The following is a 19028-nucleotide window of genomic DNA, read 5'->3' as shown; positions in this document are numbered from 1 at the left end:
GGAGGGCAACCTAAGACAGGCACAAAAAGGGGGAATATATTGGAAACTGAGGCACAGTGATCTTGCAAGGAGAGATCTGCTCTCTCCATGGCTATGCTTGCAACCTAAGGAATGCAGTAATTAAGAGTTCCCAGCAAATAGGATGAAGCTGTTAAAGGCTGAAAGAAAAGATGAGCACATACCTTTTGTAGTAAATAGAACACTTAGACTTTGTACCTTGAGATAAGATTTTTTTGAATTCCTTAGACTATGGGTAATGCTGATAGTTAACTGCATGTTGCTGCTTGTTGTCACATAGGCGATATGTTGCTGCTTGTTGTCACGTAAACTGGGGTATACAGAGAGACCCTTGTAAACAATAAAGTTGTCTGAGGAGTCATTATTCACAGACCCCCTGATCCCAGCTCTCTCGCTCATTCTTGCTCTTTGTTTCCTTCCCCCTTTCTCTTTCATTCCCAATACCCTTTGGGTCCAAATCTCCAACGGGTGAGTGCTGAGGGTTTATGGGTTAGGCACTCCAAATGTCTGCTGGACTTTGTATATTTAATTCCCACTGAAAGGTCTGAACCATCCCTGGATTCCAATATCAGCTTAATTCCTATGCAGAGAAGATATAATAAGCACCAACTCAGAAAACACTATACCACAGAATTGGCATTAGCACCATTAGCCTAGTTTCTGTATTGTGTCCCTGTATTGAAGTCCTTGCTGCTGTGAAGGGACTTTGTTGATATAATAAAGGTTATAATCAGCTGACCTTAAAATAGAAAGACTAGGAAGTGGATGTGGCTCAAGCGATTGGGCTCCTGTTTACCATGTAGGAGGTCCAGGGTTTGATTCCTGGGGTCTTCTGGTGAAGGCAAGCTGGCCCTCCTGGCGAAATGGCCCTTGAGGAGAGCTGACCTGTGCAGAAGTGCTGGCCTGCGTGGTGTATTTGCCCATGTGGAGAGCTGGTGCAGCAAGATATGCAACAAAAAGAGACACAGAGGAGAGACTATAAGAGACACAGCAGACCAGGGAGCTGAGGTGGTGCAAGAGATTGAGTACCTCTCTCCCACTCCAAAAGGTGCCAAAATCAGTTCCCAGTGCTGCCTAAAGGGAAGACAAGCAGATACAGAAGAATGCACAATGAATGGACACAGAAAGCAGACAGTGAGTGTAAACAATGAGGTGGGAGTAAGGGGGATAAATAAATAAATCTTTAAAAAAATAGACTATCCTGGATTATTTGGGTGGGCCCAAATAGGTGATAGGTGTTGAAAGTAGAAGAGAGATGCTGCAGAAGAGGAAGTCAGAGAGATTTGAAGCACTAGAGGGACTGGACTTGTCACTTGAAGGTGAAGAAGAGCCACAAATCAGAGAATGGAAGTGGCTCCTAAAGCTGAGAATGACTCCTGGTTGACAGCTAGCAAGGAAACAGGGACCTCAGTCCTAGTACCACAAGAAACTGGATTTTGCCAACTACCTGAGTAAGCCTGAATGTGGATTCCTCCCACAGCCTCCCAGGAAGAGCCTAGGCACCTCGATTTTGGCAATGTGAAACCCAGGGCAGAGAAACCAGCTGAGCTAACCTGGACTTACAAAACTGTGAGATAATAAATTTGTTTTGTTTTCAGCTACTAAATTTACAATAATTGTGGCAGTGATAAAAAAAGAAAACAGCTAATTAATTTACCTTGTCCCAGTGCAGCATGCAGATCATCCTTTTAAAACTTGACACATAATGTCATTTCCAACCATGGCACTTGCAACTATTTGTGGAGGACTTTTTCTGGCCATAGGAATACACTTGGAAGGAAGCGGACATGGCTCAATTGATAGACAGTCTACCAACCGTATGTAGGGTCCAGGGTTCGACACTCAGGGCCCCCTGACCCGTGTGGTGAGCTGGCCCACACACAGTGCTGCTGTGAACAAGGAGTGCCACGCCATGCACTTGTGCAAGGAGTGCACCCAGCAAGGAAAGCTGCCCCATGTGAAAAAGAAGAAAAAGTGCAGCCTGCCCAGGAGTGGTGCCTTACACACGGAGAACTGATGCAGCAAAATGACGTGACAAAAAGACATGCATTTTCCTAGTGACACCTGCAAGCAGACACAGAAGAACACACAGCAAGTGGACACAGAGCAGACAACTGGGGGCAAGGGGAGAGAAATAAATAAAAATAAATCTAAAAAAAAAAAAAAAAGGAATATACTTGAAACTGCAGAGGGAACTAACCAGGTCATCTCAGGATCAGCCCTCAACCAACCATTGACTGGAGTTGGTGGATAAATCCCCAGCCCCCTAACCCCAGCATGGAGATAGTCTGAGCCATTTTCTAAGTCATCTCCCAGAATTCCGTAGTGAAACTCGGTCCTACTTTCCCACAGTGTTCCCTGCTTGTTAATGGACCCGTTATTGAATTCCTTCTCTCCTGTCTCATTTCCTTATTCCCATCAGCTTCCCAGGATCACCTTCCAAGTAAATGGCTTGCACCCACATTGTTGTCTCAAAATCTGCTTCAAAGGAACACAACCCAAGACCTTAACCTTACAGGTTTGGGATGTGGGGTGGGCACCGGAAGCCAAGCAGGCTGCTGTAATGTCTTGCCATGCAAAAACCGAGGTCTGCTACTCTGCTGAGGTTTAAATTTGAACAGGCATGGAGTCAAGAAAAAGAATGTGGGCTTTACAATAACACATTGAATATCTACCACTTAACTGAAAAACAGAGGCAAGTTATTTAATCTCCTAGGTCTCCATCATTATCTGTATAATGGGACTAATAATGCCCACCTTCCATTTTGTGACGTTTGAATGAAATAATGTTTGTAAAGTACGTGGCACACAGCGGGTACTCTCTGTGATTTCTTATTATTATTTAGTTAAAAGCTTCACAGCAAGGAAAAATAATGAACATTGCCATTTTAATTAGTGTTTTTCACTATTTATTCATTATACCACAATATGTCACAGCTGGCAGTGACTGTAGTCAAGCACCTTTGATTTCCAGATGGGAAACCTGAGATTTAAAAGAAGCGAAGAAGCTTGCTTCAAATCACAGAGCTAATTTGTATAAAATAGCAACCCTTTGTATTGAATTATCATATTTTAAAACTCTATGGTTTATCAGACTAATTTCCAAATATAAATGTTTATTTTAACATTATCAAGTATTAAGCTATTAAGAGATCTAGAAAATTCAGGTTGCTCTATTTTCTCTGAAAAATTTTTGAAAAGGAAAAAAGTGACCCTTTTCCTCACTACTTGGTATCTACGATTGTTACATTTTTTTTTCTGATACAATAAAATCAAAATGCAGTTTTAAAAAGTGACCAGGCAGGAATTTTTCCAGTGTGAGACGCTGAAAACAAAGCTAATAATAATCTTTAGGAAACTTCTGACTTACAAAACAGACACAAGTGGCCAAAGAAAACAAGCAAGGGGCTTTTCTAAAATCTAGAGGCATTTTTCCCCCTGGTAACAACTGCCGGCAGACTGGCTACATTCAGGAAAAGCTCTGTAAATTAACCAGCCGACGCACACTGCTTTGGGAATTCACCAGCTTTGGCCCGTATTGAAGATATTCCCACTAGTTCGTAGAACCAGCACAGTAAGAGGAAACTTCAAGATAAGGTGCTGCCAAATAGGAAGCAAGGAAATCCATTAAAATCCTAAGACTCAAAATCATCTAAGAAAGCACAAAAATCTTGAATCAAAGTGAAAAGAGAATCAATTAATATATATACACCTATTTTAATTGTTTAGCAGTTATTCCCTCTTCTTTGGTTAAAAACTATTCACTTTTCATGTGCAAGAATTCAAAACATGGACTCATTCTAAATATTGCTTATATTTTGCAGGCAAAGACAGTGTCAAGATTAACAGCAGAACTAGAATAAAAATGAACAATAATGATTAAAAAGCCACAAGGGGAGTGGATGGGGCTCAAGCAGTTGAGCTCCCACCTCCTACATGTGTTTGGTTCCCTGGTGCCACCTGAAAATACAAGCAACAAGCAAAGCAAACTAACAAACCAACTCAGGGGAGCTGACGTGGCTCAGTGGTTGAGCACTGGCTTCCCACATACAAGGTCCTGGGTTCAATCCCAGATAGATCTCCAAAACCTCAAAAAAAAAAAGAAAAGGGTCTGTACAACACAGTGAACCCTATGGTAAACAATGGACTATATTTAAAAGTATAATTATTAAAATGTTCTTTCATGAATTGTAACAAATGTACCACAATAATGCAGGATTTAATAATAGGATGGTATATGGTAACATGTATTTTATGCATGATTCTGGAAATCTTCAACATCTCTAATGAAAAAAGGAAAAGATTGCAGAGAAATTCTCTGCTAATTTAGGGTCACTCTGGGAGGTATCTCAAAATATGCTTGAGCTTGGACATTTGCATCAGAATCACCTGAGTGTCTCATTTAAAAGGCAGATTCCTGGGCCTCTCCCCAGAATTCTTCTTTAGTCTCTGAGGGCTGAACCTGAAGATTTGAATTTTAAATGAACTGTCAAGATGATTCTTGTTCACACTGAAGTTTGAACATTCAGCTCTTTCTTCTGGCTGTGGGAGGGCAGTCAGTAGAACCCTGGGCTCCTACCTGACTAAAATGCTCTAAAATTTCTATAAATCCCAAGTCATGAACATGACTTCCTAGGGACCGTATTTAGGGAAAATAGACCAATTTTCCATTAAAGGTGCTTATAATTTTGATCAAGCAATAAATGCCATTCCACACAGTGATGGTAGATTGAATGTTAATTTTATTTTACAATTTGGGATGTGCAATATTTTTTACATTTCTATTCTCTAAATTGAATTTAAACTTCATTGGGACTTCCTTGCTCTCCCTAAGATTCTGCAAAGGAACTTTAGATGCAAGCAGAGTGGGATTTGGGTGGGAGGACCTAGACTTTGGAAAATAGTTCTCCCCAGAGGAAAGGGAACGGAGCTCCTCAGGGTGGTGGGAGGTGGCCACAGCTCGGGCTTCCCGGTTACGTTCAGCAGTGAAGACCCGAACATGAATTCACACCTCCATAGGTGACCTGCCACACGGGGTTATAGATAGTGCTGTTTTCCACTAAAGCCAATAATCTTTTGCCTATAGCTTTTATTTGTTGCTGGCTGTTGAAGGTGAACAGGGTGGCCTTGATTTAAATGGTAACACTTGTCTTGTGGCCTCAACTTCCTCTTTCTGGCTCTTTCTCCCTGGCTCAGAGATGGTCCTTCCCCGTGAAGGTGAGAATGAGTCGGTGTGAACACAGAAGCGAAAGTGGTTAGTCTTCAATGCCCCGTTACAGGGTGTGGAGGAGAGGGCCGGGAACATCCAGGAAAAGGGATGATGAAGCCAGGAAGTGTGGCGCCTCAGAGACAAACCACGCAAGTGGTGGAGCCCGGGGCGTGTCTGGGTTTGCACTGCCTTCTTTCCTTTTCTGGGTCTAATCCACTTAGGGACGCCTTCCCCAGGATAGAAATTGTAAAGAGGGTCCATATGAGCTCCAGGGTTGAAAACCAGCTGTCAGGGGACACCCAGCTACATTGTCAGAGTTTGAGAGACTCAGTGGATGGTAGAGTCACCTCTAGTCAGACTGCTCCTTGGGGACATTTTAGGTTTTCTTGTGTGTGTGTGTGGGGGGGAGGATACTGTTCAACTGTCACTTCAACTTCCTATTCAAACTTCCCATCCCCAATAAGTGGGGGCCCCTCATCAAATCCTGAAAGGAATACCCAAGCAAAAAAGTCACCATCAGGCTGTAATCCCATTCCTGCCCCCTACTGTCTGGTGCTTCTCCGTGAGAGGCAAACTGGTCTGTGGTAGCCCGTTCAGCACCTGCCGGGAGCCTGAAGGAACTCCTTTAGTGCCTAGCACCCAATACCTGATTTGTGGTCCAAACTCAGGAGCAGGGATGTATAAAATTTTCTGGGAGAATGCAAGGTAATTGCGAGTGTGAGTGGGTTTGGAATAACATGTTTCTGGTAAATTAATAACAGTAAAAATAAATTACCTTTATTGTGCCACCCTTTTCCACTCCTTATTTCTCTTCCCTCTCTGGTTATTGGGTTTTCTCCTTGAAGCTTTCTCAATGTAAATTTAAAGTAGTAATTTTGCCTGTTAGCCTTAGAGTGAATTTGCTTTTGAACCAGTACCTTCTGGACAGTGTGACTTAGGGGTCAACAACTTTTCCTGTCTCACTGCATCCTTTCTGCTCTGCTTACCACCCCAGGGTCCCCTCCCTGCTCTCATGGTACAGTACGTACATCCACAAACCTTCAGAATCTAGTATATAGCCCTCTCGATGGAAAGTGGGGATGATCAAAGATCTCTTGGGAAGAAGGCAACAGGAGGATGGAGATGGGTGGAATGAGGGGTAGGGTGCTCAGAATGGGGCATAAAGCAACTAAAGGGACAGGCTCTGGAAAGTAACTGTTCTTGGATGAGAAATGTAAAACCTTTGGTTTCTCAGTTTCCTCATCTGGGGATAATAAGAGTACTTATTTCAAAGGGCTGTGGTGGGGATTAAATAATCCTATAGATGAACATGCAAACTGTTCAGAACAGGGCCTGGCACATAGGGAGTGATCAATAAATATTAGTGATTATAACTGGACATCTATTTTTCAGATGAAAAAGGGACTGTATCAACATTGGGGCTATTTTTAGATGTCTTTGAACTACAAAAGAAAAGGAAGAGGAAAATTATAAACTTAGTTATGGAAAATGTATAATAGATGTAGTGATCTAGGGTCACTTATGACTAATTTCTACTTGCAAAATTACAGGCACTTCATTAATGTATCAGATAATTTTTTAAAAAGATTCAATTACACTATACATTTGGCTATGCATTTTTAAAATGATAGATCATGTATTTACAACTTAATGAAAAAATAAAATATAGAGGGATTATCTATTAACCCTGCTTTATAACATTCCCTGAAATCCAATCATTGCTGACTGATTAGTCTTCTTCTGCATTTATCATGCAACAGAACCATGTCTGGCTAAATAATGTGGGATAAAGAATTGAAGCAACATTAGTAACCTGTAAAATGTAAGTGAGTGGGAAGGTGGAGGTATGTATCCTCTGTTAAAAGTTGGACTTCTTGAGAGCAGATTGAATTAAATTAGTTAATTTGATGTGTTTTGTGGTTTTTTTTTAATCAGTTATAGCCACTGGAATTTTTCTTCTCTTTCCTTGTTTAGCTTAGATCCTACCTATCTTTGTGTATATAGAAAGATCCAATGGTGACAAGTAAAGAGAAAAACAAGCCTGTTACCCATCCCACCACTATTCCATGCCTCTTGTGAGTAAGTTTTTAGACCCTATTTTAAAAGCTGTAATCCTAGAATATTAGATTGGATTGAACTCTCAAAACCTTCAGAATATGAAAGAAAATGATTCTCCATTCATTGTTTTTATCATTTAAATTAGATAAGATGCAGAAGTGGATCATGCAAAAGAAATGTCAATATGAGGAAGACCAGGAATGCATTATTATATACACACCTGTATATATGAAAATATGTGTAGATATATCTTACAGTTGTATTTGGACAAAGCACCCATTAAAATGTATTCTTTGGATTAAAAAATTAATAGAAGATCATTACAAAAACAGGAGATGCTGAAAATGATAATGAAGGATATAAAAATTACTCAAAACCCTGCCACCCAAAGATAGCCACTGTCAACATTTTATTACATTTTCTTTCAGTTTTTCTTCTCTTTATATCCACACCTTTTAATTTTTAAATAAAATTTGAGTCAAATATATGCATATATAGTTAATCTTTATTTTTTCACTGAACAAGTCATGAACGTTTTCAAGATATGAACATCTGGGGCTACCAATTTTCTTATTCTTGAAATCAGTCATTATTTTAAACATTTACATGGAAGATATTATTTTAAGTAATTCAGTCATAATTGGCACACAGAATCTGAGGATTAATGGATACCTGTGATGTATAGTTCTGTGAGGCAATGCACCTTAAAATGTGTTGAGATGGTAGATGAGAGAGATTAGAAAATGAGTGGTGATACATTATTGACAGCTATTGAGAGTAGTTAGTGTTTGAAATAACTATTTTTAGTTATTTTAATGAATTTCTTATTACTACCGCAATTACATGACAGATACTGCTAATAATCAGTCATCACACTTTTTAAAAATGTAGATTTTGAGTTATTCGACTGAAAAATCATACATTTGTGCCATATTAATAGAACTGCATATAAAATATAAAGGAGCAGACAAAGAAGAATTCGCTTTGAGAGACAAGGTTGCTGACATCATTGTAATTTTTAGCCTTATGGATATTCCCGGGAAACTTTTTGGATGCTGTTGGGGAATTCCTCTTTACTTGGTTTGGACATATCCTCCCATTATTCACAGGAAGTTGGCCTTCCTATAAAGGGACTCCAGCAGGAGCAGTGTTTAGCTGTTCTTGGCTGACTACACACCAGAACTGTCAGAGTGGTGTGAGACAGAGCGGCAGCCTCACAAGGGAGGATTCTGACGCCAGAACAGTCTTACTTCACGAAACGGTAAGCACAGAAGTCTTGACAAGAGCAGGCTTGGGACATGAAACATAGATTATAGCTGTGAATAGACAGGCAAAAAGCATTTTGACAAAAGATTTTGTGCAAGCTCTTAATGCAGTCAGACTAATTTAAACCTGGTTTTTCTTTTTGACCTAAATGATGAAAAATTTAAATTTTGTATTTTTTCTTTCAAATACGTCTTTGATATAGCAAACATAGTGGCACTAGAATCCTTTACCTAAATCTTACGTTACTGCCATGAACTGTTACTGTCCAGTGATGTAACTGGCTACCTCAAATCATTGTATGATTAATTTTGTACTTTTTCTCCCCAGAAAAATCATTCCAGTCTAAACGTTTGATGAAAAAAACTTTTGAAATCATGGTTGCACCACAGTTTCTATCCGCTTTCACTTTTGGTAAGTCAGTGTCATTAGTTACACTAGAATTTCTCATCTGTAGCACTATTGAGATCTTGGACCACATGATTCTTCATTGTGGGTGTTTTCCTGTGTACTGTAGGGTGTGCAGCAGCATCTCTGGCCTCTACCCACAATGTTATGCCCTCAGTCAGGGCTATTTACTTACCTCTTTGTTTCTCAGTTTCCTAATGTGTAAAATGTTGATCATAAATGACCTATTGCCAAGAGGCATTGTGAGAATTTAGTGTGATGATCCTTGTAAAGTGCTTCGGGCAGGACACATATTAAGTGTGCAATCAAACTTAGTTATTCTGATCATTATTCTCCTGCGCACGGGATGGACTGACAGATGATGGTGGGAGAGTGCTGATGAAGCATCTGTTGGAGGACCAGTTACAAAGGAGGTACACAACAGATGGCAGTTCCACCACATAGTCCCCTTTTTACTTTGGAAAAATGGGAATAGTTTGAGTCATTCCAAAAGCTACAGTACTCAATCGTACATTTTTGGTTTCTGGGAGAAAAACATGTCAAAATTAAGAAAGTAAAAAGCCCCATCAATGGTGTCAAATCATATCAGGGCTAAACTCTACTATTCTCTTCACGTTTTTCCCCTTAGCATTTCTCCTGATTAAAGAGAGTGGAGCCTGGTCTTACAACGTCTCCACAGAAACTATGACTTATGATGAGGCAAGTGAGTATTGTCAGCAAAGGTACACACATCTGGTAGCAATTCAAAACAAGGACGAGATTGAGTACCTGAACTCCATATTGAACTATTCACCAAGTTACTACTGGATGGGAATCAGAAAGGTCAACGGTGTGTGGATCTGGGTAGGGACCAAGAAGCCCCTGAGCAACGAAGCTGAGAACTGGGCCCCAGGTGAACCGAACAACAAACAAAACAACGAGGACTGTGTGGAGATCTACATCAAGAGAGAAAAGGACACGGGCATGTGGAATGATGAGAGATGCAGCAAAAAGAAGCTTGCCTTGTGCTACACAGGTAAGGCGTTGGAGGCAGCAGAAGGAGGTAGTTTGAAGACCTGGGTATCTTGACAAGCTGTTTATAGGATGCAAAAAGTGATCATTTTTATGGCAATTTTATGTTCTAAAAGACAGGGTTTAAAATGTTCTATTTAACTGATAAAGGATCTCTTTTTACTTCTTTGTGTAAATTTAGGCTCTGGAGAGTGTGTACACACACTGAAGAAATATTTTAGTTGCTTGCTTATTTTTGATAGAGAGTTGAGTTCAGAGTCTGTAATAAAGTGAATTTTCTGTGGTTGGGTCTAGCTACAGCTGTCCCTGACTGTAATATGCCATACATTAACATCAAGGTTTAAAAGAGATGAATCTAAAACTCTGATGTGGCATTTTGTAAAGCACTTCAGTTAAAATCTCTGGCACTCTGTGCCATTGATCCTAAATTCAAATGAAATTGGTACAAGCATGGTAATAATCATCCTCACCATCGATGGTGTTTTCCACAGCTGCCTGTACCACTAACTCCTGCAGTGGCCACGGGGAATGTGTGGAGACCATCAATAACTATACTTGCCAGTGCGACCCAGGCTTCAGTGGACTCAAGTGTGAGGAAGGTAAGTGTTTGCCTCTCTTCTTCCTTCACTTGAGATGGTCGTCCCATCTCATTTCCTAGGTGACTTAATGGTGATTAATGACTTAATGATTTGGTGATTAAGAGATGAGGTGATGGAGTCAGACCCCTTGGGTTCAAATCCCAGATTCATCACATATTAACTATGGGACAAGGTACTTAAACTCTCTGTGCTCCAGCTTATAAATAAGGAAAATAGTACTAGCTTTATAGGCTTACGAATAGGATTATGCGAAAAAATGCCAATTAAGTGTTTTTATAGTACCTGGCACATAGTAAGCACTCACTGAATAGTAGTTCGAGTTTCCAGTGTTCTTCCTACAATATATAATATGTTGGATGAGCAGAACTGATTTGGGTTCTTTCTTTTCTCTTTTTTTATTTTTATTTTTCCAGTTGTGACCTGTAATGCACGGAAAGACCCTGAGCATGGACGCCTGGTTTGCACCCATCCTTTGGGGGACTTCAGCTACAATTCTTCCTGCTCTGTCAGCTGTGAAAAGGGCTACATCCCAAGCAGTCCCAAGGCCACGCAGTGTACTTCCTCTGGGGAATGGAGCGCTCCAAATGCAGTCTGCAATGGTAAACCTCGCTTGGTTTTCTGTACAGCAGTGTACAGAAAACTCTTTGACTCATTCCTAATATACATAGTTCCTTTTATCCCACATATACCATGTTCAAAACTCTAGGGAAAGTTCTTGATATTGCTGTTAGTAATAAAATTTGTTCTCTCAGTTAAAATGTATAGCCAAGATAAAACCTGTTTGCTCTGAGAGAGATTTTTATTCTGTGTTCCAAAAGGGTCTTGCTGACGCTCTAGTGATTTATAAGGGAATACATAAAACAGTGAAGCCCCACTACAGAAATTCTAATGACTTCATCTTCTTTCCCTGTTCAACTTCTCTTGTGCAATGGACTAATTTAAGACTATGAAAACCAAACAGTCCTAATATCTCTTTTTCTCTCTGGACCTCATCTTTCTGGGCCTGAGATAAAAAGTTTCTTTCCTCCAAGTCTTGCTAGGTTAAGATAAAGAAATATCCTGTGTGCATATCAGTAAAAAGTAGTCATAAATCTTGATCTAGAATCTGTTTTTTCCTGTGTGATTTTTTTAACCTTATGTAAATGATAAAATAGATAAGAGTTCACTCAGTGAGGTCTTCTTTCAGAGAAGATAAATGTATCAAAAAATGAAGAAAAATCTTTACTGTAGATGTGTATACCCTGAAAACTTTTCATAATATTTTGGAACCTACCTTTCAAGGGCAACTTCCTCACTCTATCATTAACTTCAATTCTATAGGAAATTAAAACATCATTCTTCTGTAAAATTCATGTTGTTCTTTCAAATCCTTAGTGGTTGAGTGTGATGCTTTGACAAATCCTGCCAATGGATTCATGGAATGTTTCTCAAGCCTTGGAAGCTTCCCATGGAACACAACTTGTGCATTTGACTGTGAGGAAGGATTTGAACTAATGGGAGCCCGGAGCCTCCAGTGTACTTCATCTGGGAAATGGGACAATGAGAGGCCAACATGTAAAGGTAGAGTTGCTTCACATTAAGACTTACTGTAAACACTCTTGTTCTCAACCTGTACCTGAAATGGCTAAATCAGACCTAATGTAAATGCATATCTGTTTATAGCTGTGACGTGTGATGCCATCGGCCAGCTTCAGAACGGCTCTGTGAGCTGCAGCTACTCTTCTAATGGGGAACTCACCTTTAAGTCATCTTGCAACTTCACCTGTGAGGAAGGCTTTGTGTTGCAGGGACCAGCCCAAGTTGAATGCACTGCACAAGGGCAGTGGACACAGCAAATCCCAGCTTGTGAAGGTAAGTGTGAGATCTCTCCTTTACATTTTCTCTTCCTTGAAGAGCACCAATTTTCAAACTTGTGTGGTGGAAATGAAACAAGATGCCTACTTTAACTATTGAAATCAGATTTGATGGGTAACATTCATCTCACATATTTGAGAATCATGCAAAAGAACTCACGCTTGGCCTGAGAAAGAACTGTACATAATAAGTAGCTGATGCTTTGCATGTTTCTTAACTGTTCTGGGCATAACGTTTTACACATTGGCATGGAGTGGGCAGAATTCTTAATCTAAAGGGAAATCACATTAGAAAATTTTAAAACTAGGATTCTGAGAACATGACTTGAATCTAAAACTCCTGTCAAATGTTTCTTCAGAAATTGCTCTTAAGAAGCAGTGATGAGAATGTTTCAAGCACAGGGCCAGATACTGAGACACACAATACATACATAAGCACTAAATTTAATTCACCCTAAAGCAAAAACTAGTATACTGAAAAAGTAGGTCTCCCTATCAAGTCCTGGCATTCTTGTAGCCAAGTATAGCATAAGATTATTTCCAGTGGCAAAAAGCCCCAGCACCAAAACCAAATGACAAAGCAGATCAATTGTATGTGGCTACCTTCTTATCTTACTTTCCTTTTGGCATCGTCTGTAAGTATCCAGGACTCATAAGTTGCATTCTAGCTGCATAAAATCTTTCCCATGACCCTAACTTTTCTTGCATGACAGAAGAACAGTGCTCAGGAACTGCTGTTCTTGTTAAAGACTGTTCTTTAATTAATGCCACTGTCAATGAGGAGATTGGAGTTCAAAGAAAACAAAACCATCTTCTTAGTTGTTCAAGGAATAATGAAGAATCTTTTGTTCTCCATGTATTGCTTTGTCCAGAATGAACTGGGTTTACTTATCAAATGTCCCATTCTTTCCAGTTTCACCGCAATATTTTCTAACTATCATTTTGATGTCTCAGCTCTCCAGTGCAAGGCCTTGTCCAGTCCAGAGAAAGGCTACATGAATTGTCTTCCTAGTGCTTCTGGAAGCTTCCAAAGTGGGTCCAGCTGTGAGTTCTCCTGTGAGCAGGGATATGTGTTGAAAGGATCTCAAAGGCTCCAGTGTGGCCCCACAGGGGAGTGGGACAGTGAGAAACCCACATGCGAAGGTAGAGTTTTAATCTGGTTTTCAGTTATGGTTTGTTGCTTCATTACTTTGAGAAATCTGTTGTTCTTTGATGCAGACAAACCTCTAATATGCTTTCTGGTGTCTTCCAGCTGTGAAATGTGATGCTGTTAGCCAGCCCCAGAGTGGTTCGGTGAGGTGTACCCATTCCTCTACTGGAAAATTCACCTACAAGTCCTTCTGTGCCTTCAGTTGTGAAGAAGGCTTTGAATTACATGGATCAACTCAACTTGAGTGCACAGCTCAGGGACAGTGGACACAGGAGGTCCCCTCTTGCCAAGGTAGGGCTGAGTAATTAAGACTTTCAGGTGTACATATCTAGGACCTCCTATGTTTCTGGACCTAGATTGCCCCCAAGAGGTTTGATAATAACTTCCTGCATCAGAAAATTAAGTTGTGCTTATAAGTTACAGTAATTGGTGACTTGACTTGTAGACCAGTTTTACAAGTTTTTCGTAGGTTTTTCTTAACCTCTACCCGCTTCTATCATTTGCAGTGGTACAATGTTCAAACCTGGCGGTTCCTGGAAAGATGAACATGAGCTGCAGTGGGGAGCCTGTGTTCGGCGCCGTGTGTACATTTGCATGTCCTGAAGGGTGGATGCTCAACGGTTCTGAAGTTCTGACCTGCGGCACCACAGGGCACTGGTCTGGGATGTTGCCCACCTGTGAAGGTGATGCATTGTTGACGGTGGCTTTTTGGGGAACTAGAGAGAAAAAGGCTCTGTATCTGGTTACAGTAATTAGCTATCCAGTTTGTACAAACAGAAAGGTTGCCCAGATTAACAAAGTGGGCTTTCAATTTCATGGGTGTGGAAAGAAAACATAAGTGACATTTTGAAGATTGGGGAGAATTCTGTTTATTATTAAAAAGGAGAGCTAGAGGGGAAAGGCAGATGGAAAAGGACAGAGAGACAGAGAGACAAGAGACAGAGAGACAGAGAGACAGAGATACAGAGAGACAGAGCCAGCACAATGCTAATCAAGGTTAGCAAGGTTGGCAGGTTCTGCCTGGACAGTGGTGGGACAGAAGCCTGAAGGGGGTTGGGGCAGATCTCAAAGGCCTTTAATGTCGTGTCTCTACCTTACACATTGGGCTAGATGGCTTTTCTGCTTCTAGTATCAACGTGCAGTGGTAAAGGTCAAACGGAAAGGGCAGAAACACTTTAAAGTCAATTCCTTCTCATTACAATTCTCCCCCTCTTGTTTTCTTAGCCCCTCCGGAGTCCAACATTCCTTTGGCAGTTGGACTTTCTGCTGCTGGAACTTCCTCCCTGGCATTAGCGTCATTTCTCCTCTGGCTTCTGAAACGCCTTAGAAAGAAAGGTGAGGGAGTTCACGAATGTACTCCAAATATGTTTAAATGGGAAAAGTTTACTAGGAAATATGTTAGTGGTGCTAACATTGTACAACTCCAGGTGGTGCTATTGACCTTAAATTCTATCTTTCCCCTGGATTTGTGCAATGAGGTTACCATGATTCATGCTCCCAGGAAGATGGGCAAAATGTTTACTGAAAAGATTTATTTGGAATATTGTCTTAAATTTGGGAGTATCTCATTAGGGGATATGCAAATTCATACTCCGCACTCTTATGGAGTATTTAAAATGTTCTTGAATTAAGTTGATGTTTACAAAATAGGATATTTCACATAAAAAATCCGATTTTTGACTTCTCATGAAAAAACTGGAAAATGAATCTGGCAAACGAAACCTGCAATGATTTGCTAGAATTAGGTACCTGCTGTGTCATTTGGGGGCGGGGGAGGGGGGGTTCACTTGCACTTCACCCCAGGGACCACCAAGCTGTGCTTGTGCCCTGATAATTGTAGAGGCCCCGAGGCAACCCCTGATGGATTAAACTACATTGTTTCTGGGTTTGCTGTGTCCTTAAAAGTCATTTAGTCCAAATTAATCGTTTTCTTTCTCTTGCAGCAAAGAAATTTGTTCCTTCCAGGTAAGGTATATTCTTTTACAGAGCATGCATTGAACATTCCATTAACTTTTCTCTCTTTGTGTCAGAAAACAGTACTTTACTTAGTGTTCTAATGTATTCCACAGCAGCTGCCAAAGCCTTGAGTCAGAGGGAACCTACCAGATTCCTTCTGAGTTGATTTAAGTCCAAAGGAATCAGGTAAGACTTGATAATCACATATTATGGTGATCCTAGAGAGTGATAGCCTCTCTGCAAACTCTATTACTCTTTATGCCTTCCCTAGCCTGCCAATTTCTGGGGGGGGTGGCGGGGGGGGGATCATCACTTTCAAAGTATTTTCTGGAAAGTTGTTTCTTCTCTTTATTAGAGGAAAGGAAAGGAATAAGAGATGTGGCCTTTATTGAGTCATTTCATGTATAAAAGATGATGACAATGATAGCTAACTTTTATATAGTACTTATTGTAAGTGTGCCTTACTACTGAATTTCACATTATGCAGATGAAGAAAATGGGTCACATAGAAATTCAGTAACTTCCCCAAATTCTCAAAGCTAGTAACTGGTATAATCAGGATTCCTACCCAGGTGGTATGGTTCTAGAATCTGTGTTCTTAACCACTCTGCTATGCTATGTGAGAATTTGAAATTTGAATAATATTTTGTCATCGTTGTTGTTGTTGTTACTTAGCATGTATTGATTTAAAAAAAAAGGATAGGGGATATTTTCGATGTCATTCATGATAATGATTTCCTGGTATAAACAGACATTATTCTCAACAAAAACTTTCTTAAAGAATACATCATATAATAAAAGTTTTAAAAAGTTTCACTGAATGTTTCAAACCTCTGGGAACAAATTATGCAGTAACTGTTTTGACCAGATTTTGCCTGAGTAAAGGATTTTGGAAGGGTCAGTTCCCTCTGAATAGCATTTTTTTAAAAAGGAGATACTGGGGATTAAACCCAGGACCTCGTACATGGGAAGCAGGTACTCAACCACTTAAGCCACATTTGCTTCCCTCTGAATAATATTTTGATGTTTAGACAGCAAGAGTGTGCACAGCGGTTTGTGCTAAAGCTGGATTTTGTTATGGCTACTATTATGCTGAAATGTTAGGTGTTCTGATGACGTGCACCTTTATCTTGCAGGAGCAGAGCTGCCTCCAGGGATCTAGAACAATCCTCCGAAGATGCAGACAGAGAGCTTTCCTTTGGGTCTCTGACCCTGCTCACTTACTGTACCTGCTGCTTTTGAAACTGGGCCCATGGCACCCACTAGGAATTTGATAGATCTGTATCCAGTGGATAAGGCCATCCTTCCCAAGAAAAGACTGTTTTCTCTTCCCGAGTGTCAGAATCAGGGAAGTGTTGGGTACTGAAAGGAAAAGTTACTCTCTTCCAGGCAAAAGTGAAGAGAATGAGGCTCTAGAGTCTCAGAATTTATTAACTCTAACTTGCCCTTGCTTGCTGTGAAATCTTGGTGATGAAACACAGTATTTTGTGGCTTTGTTTCTTTCTTTTGCCCCTCAAAGTGTTTCAACTTCTGATTACATAGCTGCTGTTATGGGGTTGAGTAATAATTATCTAGCATTTAGAGGAAACAAATTGGCCAAAAGTGTTCTATTACTAACGTGAAAAATATCAACGTTTCAATGCTCCCAGCGAACGGTATGGAAAGGGTTATAAGGGTGTAAATCTACTTCATGCCCTGTGCTCAGATCATGGAGCACAGTCTCAATCACTTTAATCCCTATGGGAATCAGTGCTTTCTCCCAAGTGTTCTTAGAGATTGTGCTGTTATTACTTGTATTGAATATAGTTTAACTTTCCATAATCTTAATTCAGTAAAAATGTCATAGGCAAATGCTCTAGTAATAATATATTTTTTTAAAAAAGCATTGTAGGGATTTTAAAGATATGTAAATGTTATAGATTATGATGGAGTAAAAACCAGTTTTCCTATATCACCACCACATCTGTAGTAAATTTATTTCAAAAAAGGCCAAATATTGTCCCCTAGAAACACAAAATGTTAATCAGTATAAAGGACTGAATATTTTTCTACAGTTGCTTTTTAAACCATGCATAATATTAAGAGAATAAAAACTAAATGGGAGGTTTATCCACAGGAATTTTTTCCCCAGAAATTTGTGATGCCATGATGAAAACTTTCATGGGACTGAATGTTCTGATTTGATAAAAGCAAAAATGCAAACAAAAGAAGGTACAGTTTTATGAATGCCATTGTTGAAAAAAGAAATATGGATGTGTTTGTGTTCCTATGATGATGTTTTTCAGCTGTGTTGTGTAATATGCTATTCTTGTATATTATATGAGATTTTTTAAATGCACAATAGTCATTTACCAAGTAAAGGAACTGGCCAGTGGATTTTTAAGAAGCGAAAATGTCTAATAATGATTTCCTAGTTGTTTTATTCTGTATATTAGGGTGAACTTGAAGAGAGGAAAGCCTCCATGACCACGTATTTATGTTTATTTATAAGAAGAGTTTAAAATTTCCGATGAATCCCCAGTTACCAGGTGATCACTGACAATGGGGAGTTCTCAGCCAGTAATTGCCAACCTTGCATCAGCCTTGGAAGGTGAGAGAACAAAACTCTCCCATTCTTCCATTGACTTAGCATGTGTTGAAAAGCAGAGTTTCAAAGAAGTGCTGGCTGCATCCTGGCAATGGGAAAGTCAAAAGTAAAGGGAGATGTGATAAAGAGCAGAACAGTGGAGGTTTTTAAAAGGACAGAACTCTGGGAAATAAGAAAAAAACAACTATTGTGATCAGGGTACATATGGAATGAATGATTATTTTCTCTGAAATTGTTCAAATGCTGTAACTATATATATATATGCTGCATTGTAAATAGTTGTATGGAATATAATTGTGCTCTGTGTTTGGGTTTTATAAAGAATTTTAAATTATGCTTTAAAATATTGTATGGTTTTCAAAATATTTATTTATGCTTATGTCAGACCTATTGTATCTGACACAGCACTATAACAATTAACAATAAACATGTTTATATCTACCTCAGCATTTAGGATCTCTTTTTTATTTTATTGAGATAAAATCCACATACTATAAAATTCACCCTTTTAAACTGTACAATTCAATGGTTTTTAGTATACTTATATTTTCAAAGTTATGCATCCATCACCACTCTCTAACTCCAGAAGATTTCATCACTCAAAAAGAAACCTCATACCCATTAGCAGTCACTCCCCATTCCTCCCACTGATCTGCTTTCTGTCTCTATAGATTTGCTTGTTCTTGATATTTCATATAATGGAATCAAAAAATATTTTTTTGCCTTTTGTGTCTGGCTTCTTTCACTTAGTATAACGTTTTCAAGGTGCATTCATGTTAAAGTATGTAGCTGCACTCCATTCCTTTGTAAAGTTGAAAATATTCCACTGTATGGATATATTAAATATTGTTTAGCCATTCATCAGTTGGACATTTTGGTTGTTTTGCTTTTTGGGTATTATACTAATAAGTAGTGC

General features: G+C 39.5%; 1 protein-coding gene across 2 annotated transcripts; it reads left to right on the top strand.

The window, feature by feature from the left end:
- The first annotated feature begins 8438 nt into the window (after positions 1 to 8438).
- Positions 8439 to 18553, top strand: SELE (selectin E). Of its 2 annotated transcripts, XM_004464162.5 has the most exons (14): positions 8439 to 8546; positions 8879 to 8962; positions 9585 to 9971; positions 10459 to 10566; positions 10980 to 11165; positions 11941 to 12126; positions 12229 to 12417; positions 13374 to 13562; positions 13672 to 13860; positions 14076 to 14252; positions 14794 to 14904; positions 15513 to 15534; positions 15639 to 15711; positions 16662 to 18553. In XM_004464162.5, the coding sequence occupies exons 2-13, from the start codon at positions 8905 to 8907 to the stop codon at positions 15694 to 15696; spliced, it is 1860 nt and encodes a 619-aa protein (XP_004464219.2). In that variant the 5' UTR covers positions 8439 to 8546; positions 8879 to 8904; the 3' UTR covers positions 15697 to 15711; positions 16662 to 18553. The 2 variants fall into 2 exon arrangements, with proteins under 2 accessions (XP_004464219.2, XP_023446193.2); XM_023590425.3 differs by lacking the exons at positions 15513 to 15534; positions 15639 to 15711; positions 16662 to 18553 and having other exon boundaries at positions 8455 to 8546; positions 14794 to 15276.
- The last annotated feature ends 475 nt before the right edge of the window (positions 18554 to 19028 follow it).

The sequence above is a fragment of the Dasypus novemcinctus genome, chromosome 13 (assembly GCF_030445035.2).
Source record: "Dasypus novemcinctus isolate mDasNov1 chromosome 13, mDasNov1.1.hap2, whole genome shotgun sequence".
NCBI classification, from domain to species: domain Eukaryota; kingdom Metazoa; phylum Chordata; class Mammalia; order Cingulata; family Dasypodidae; genus Dasypus; species Dasypus novemcinctus.
The sequence above is the reverse complement of the archived record's forward strand: the minus strand, read 5'-3'. Positions and strand labels throughout refer to the sequence as shown.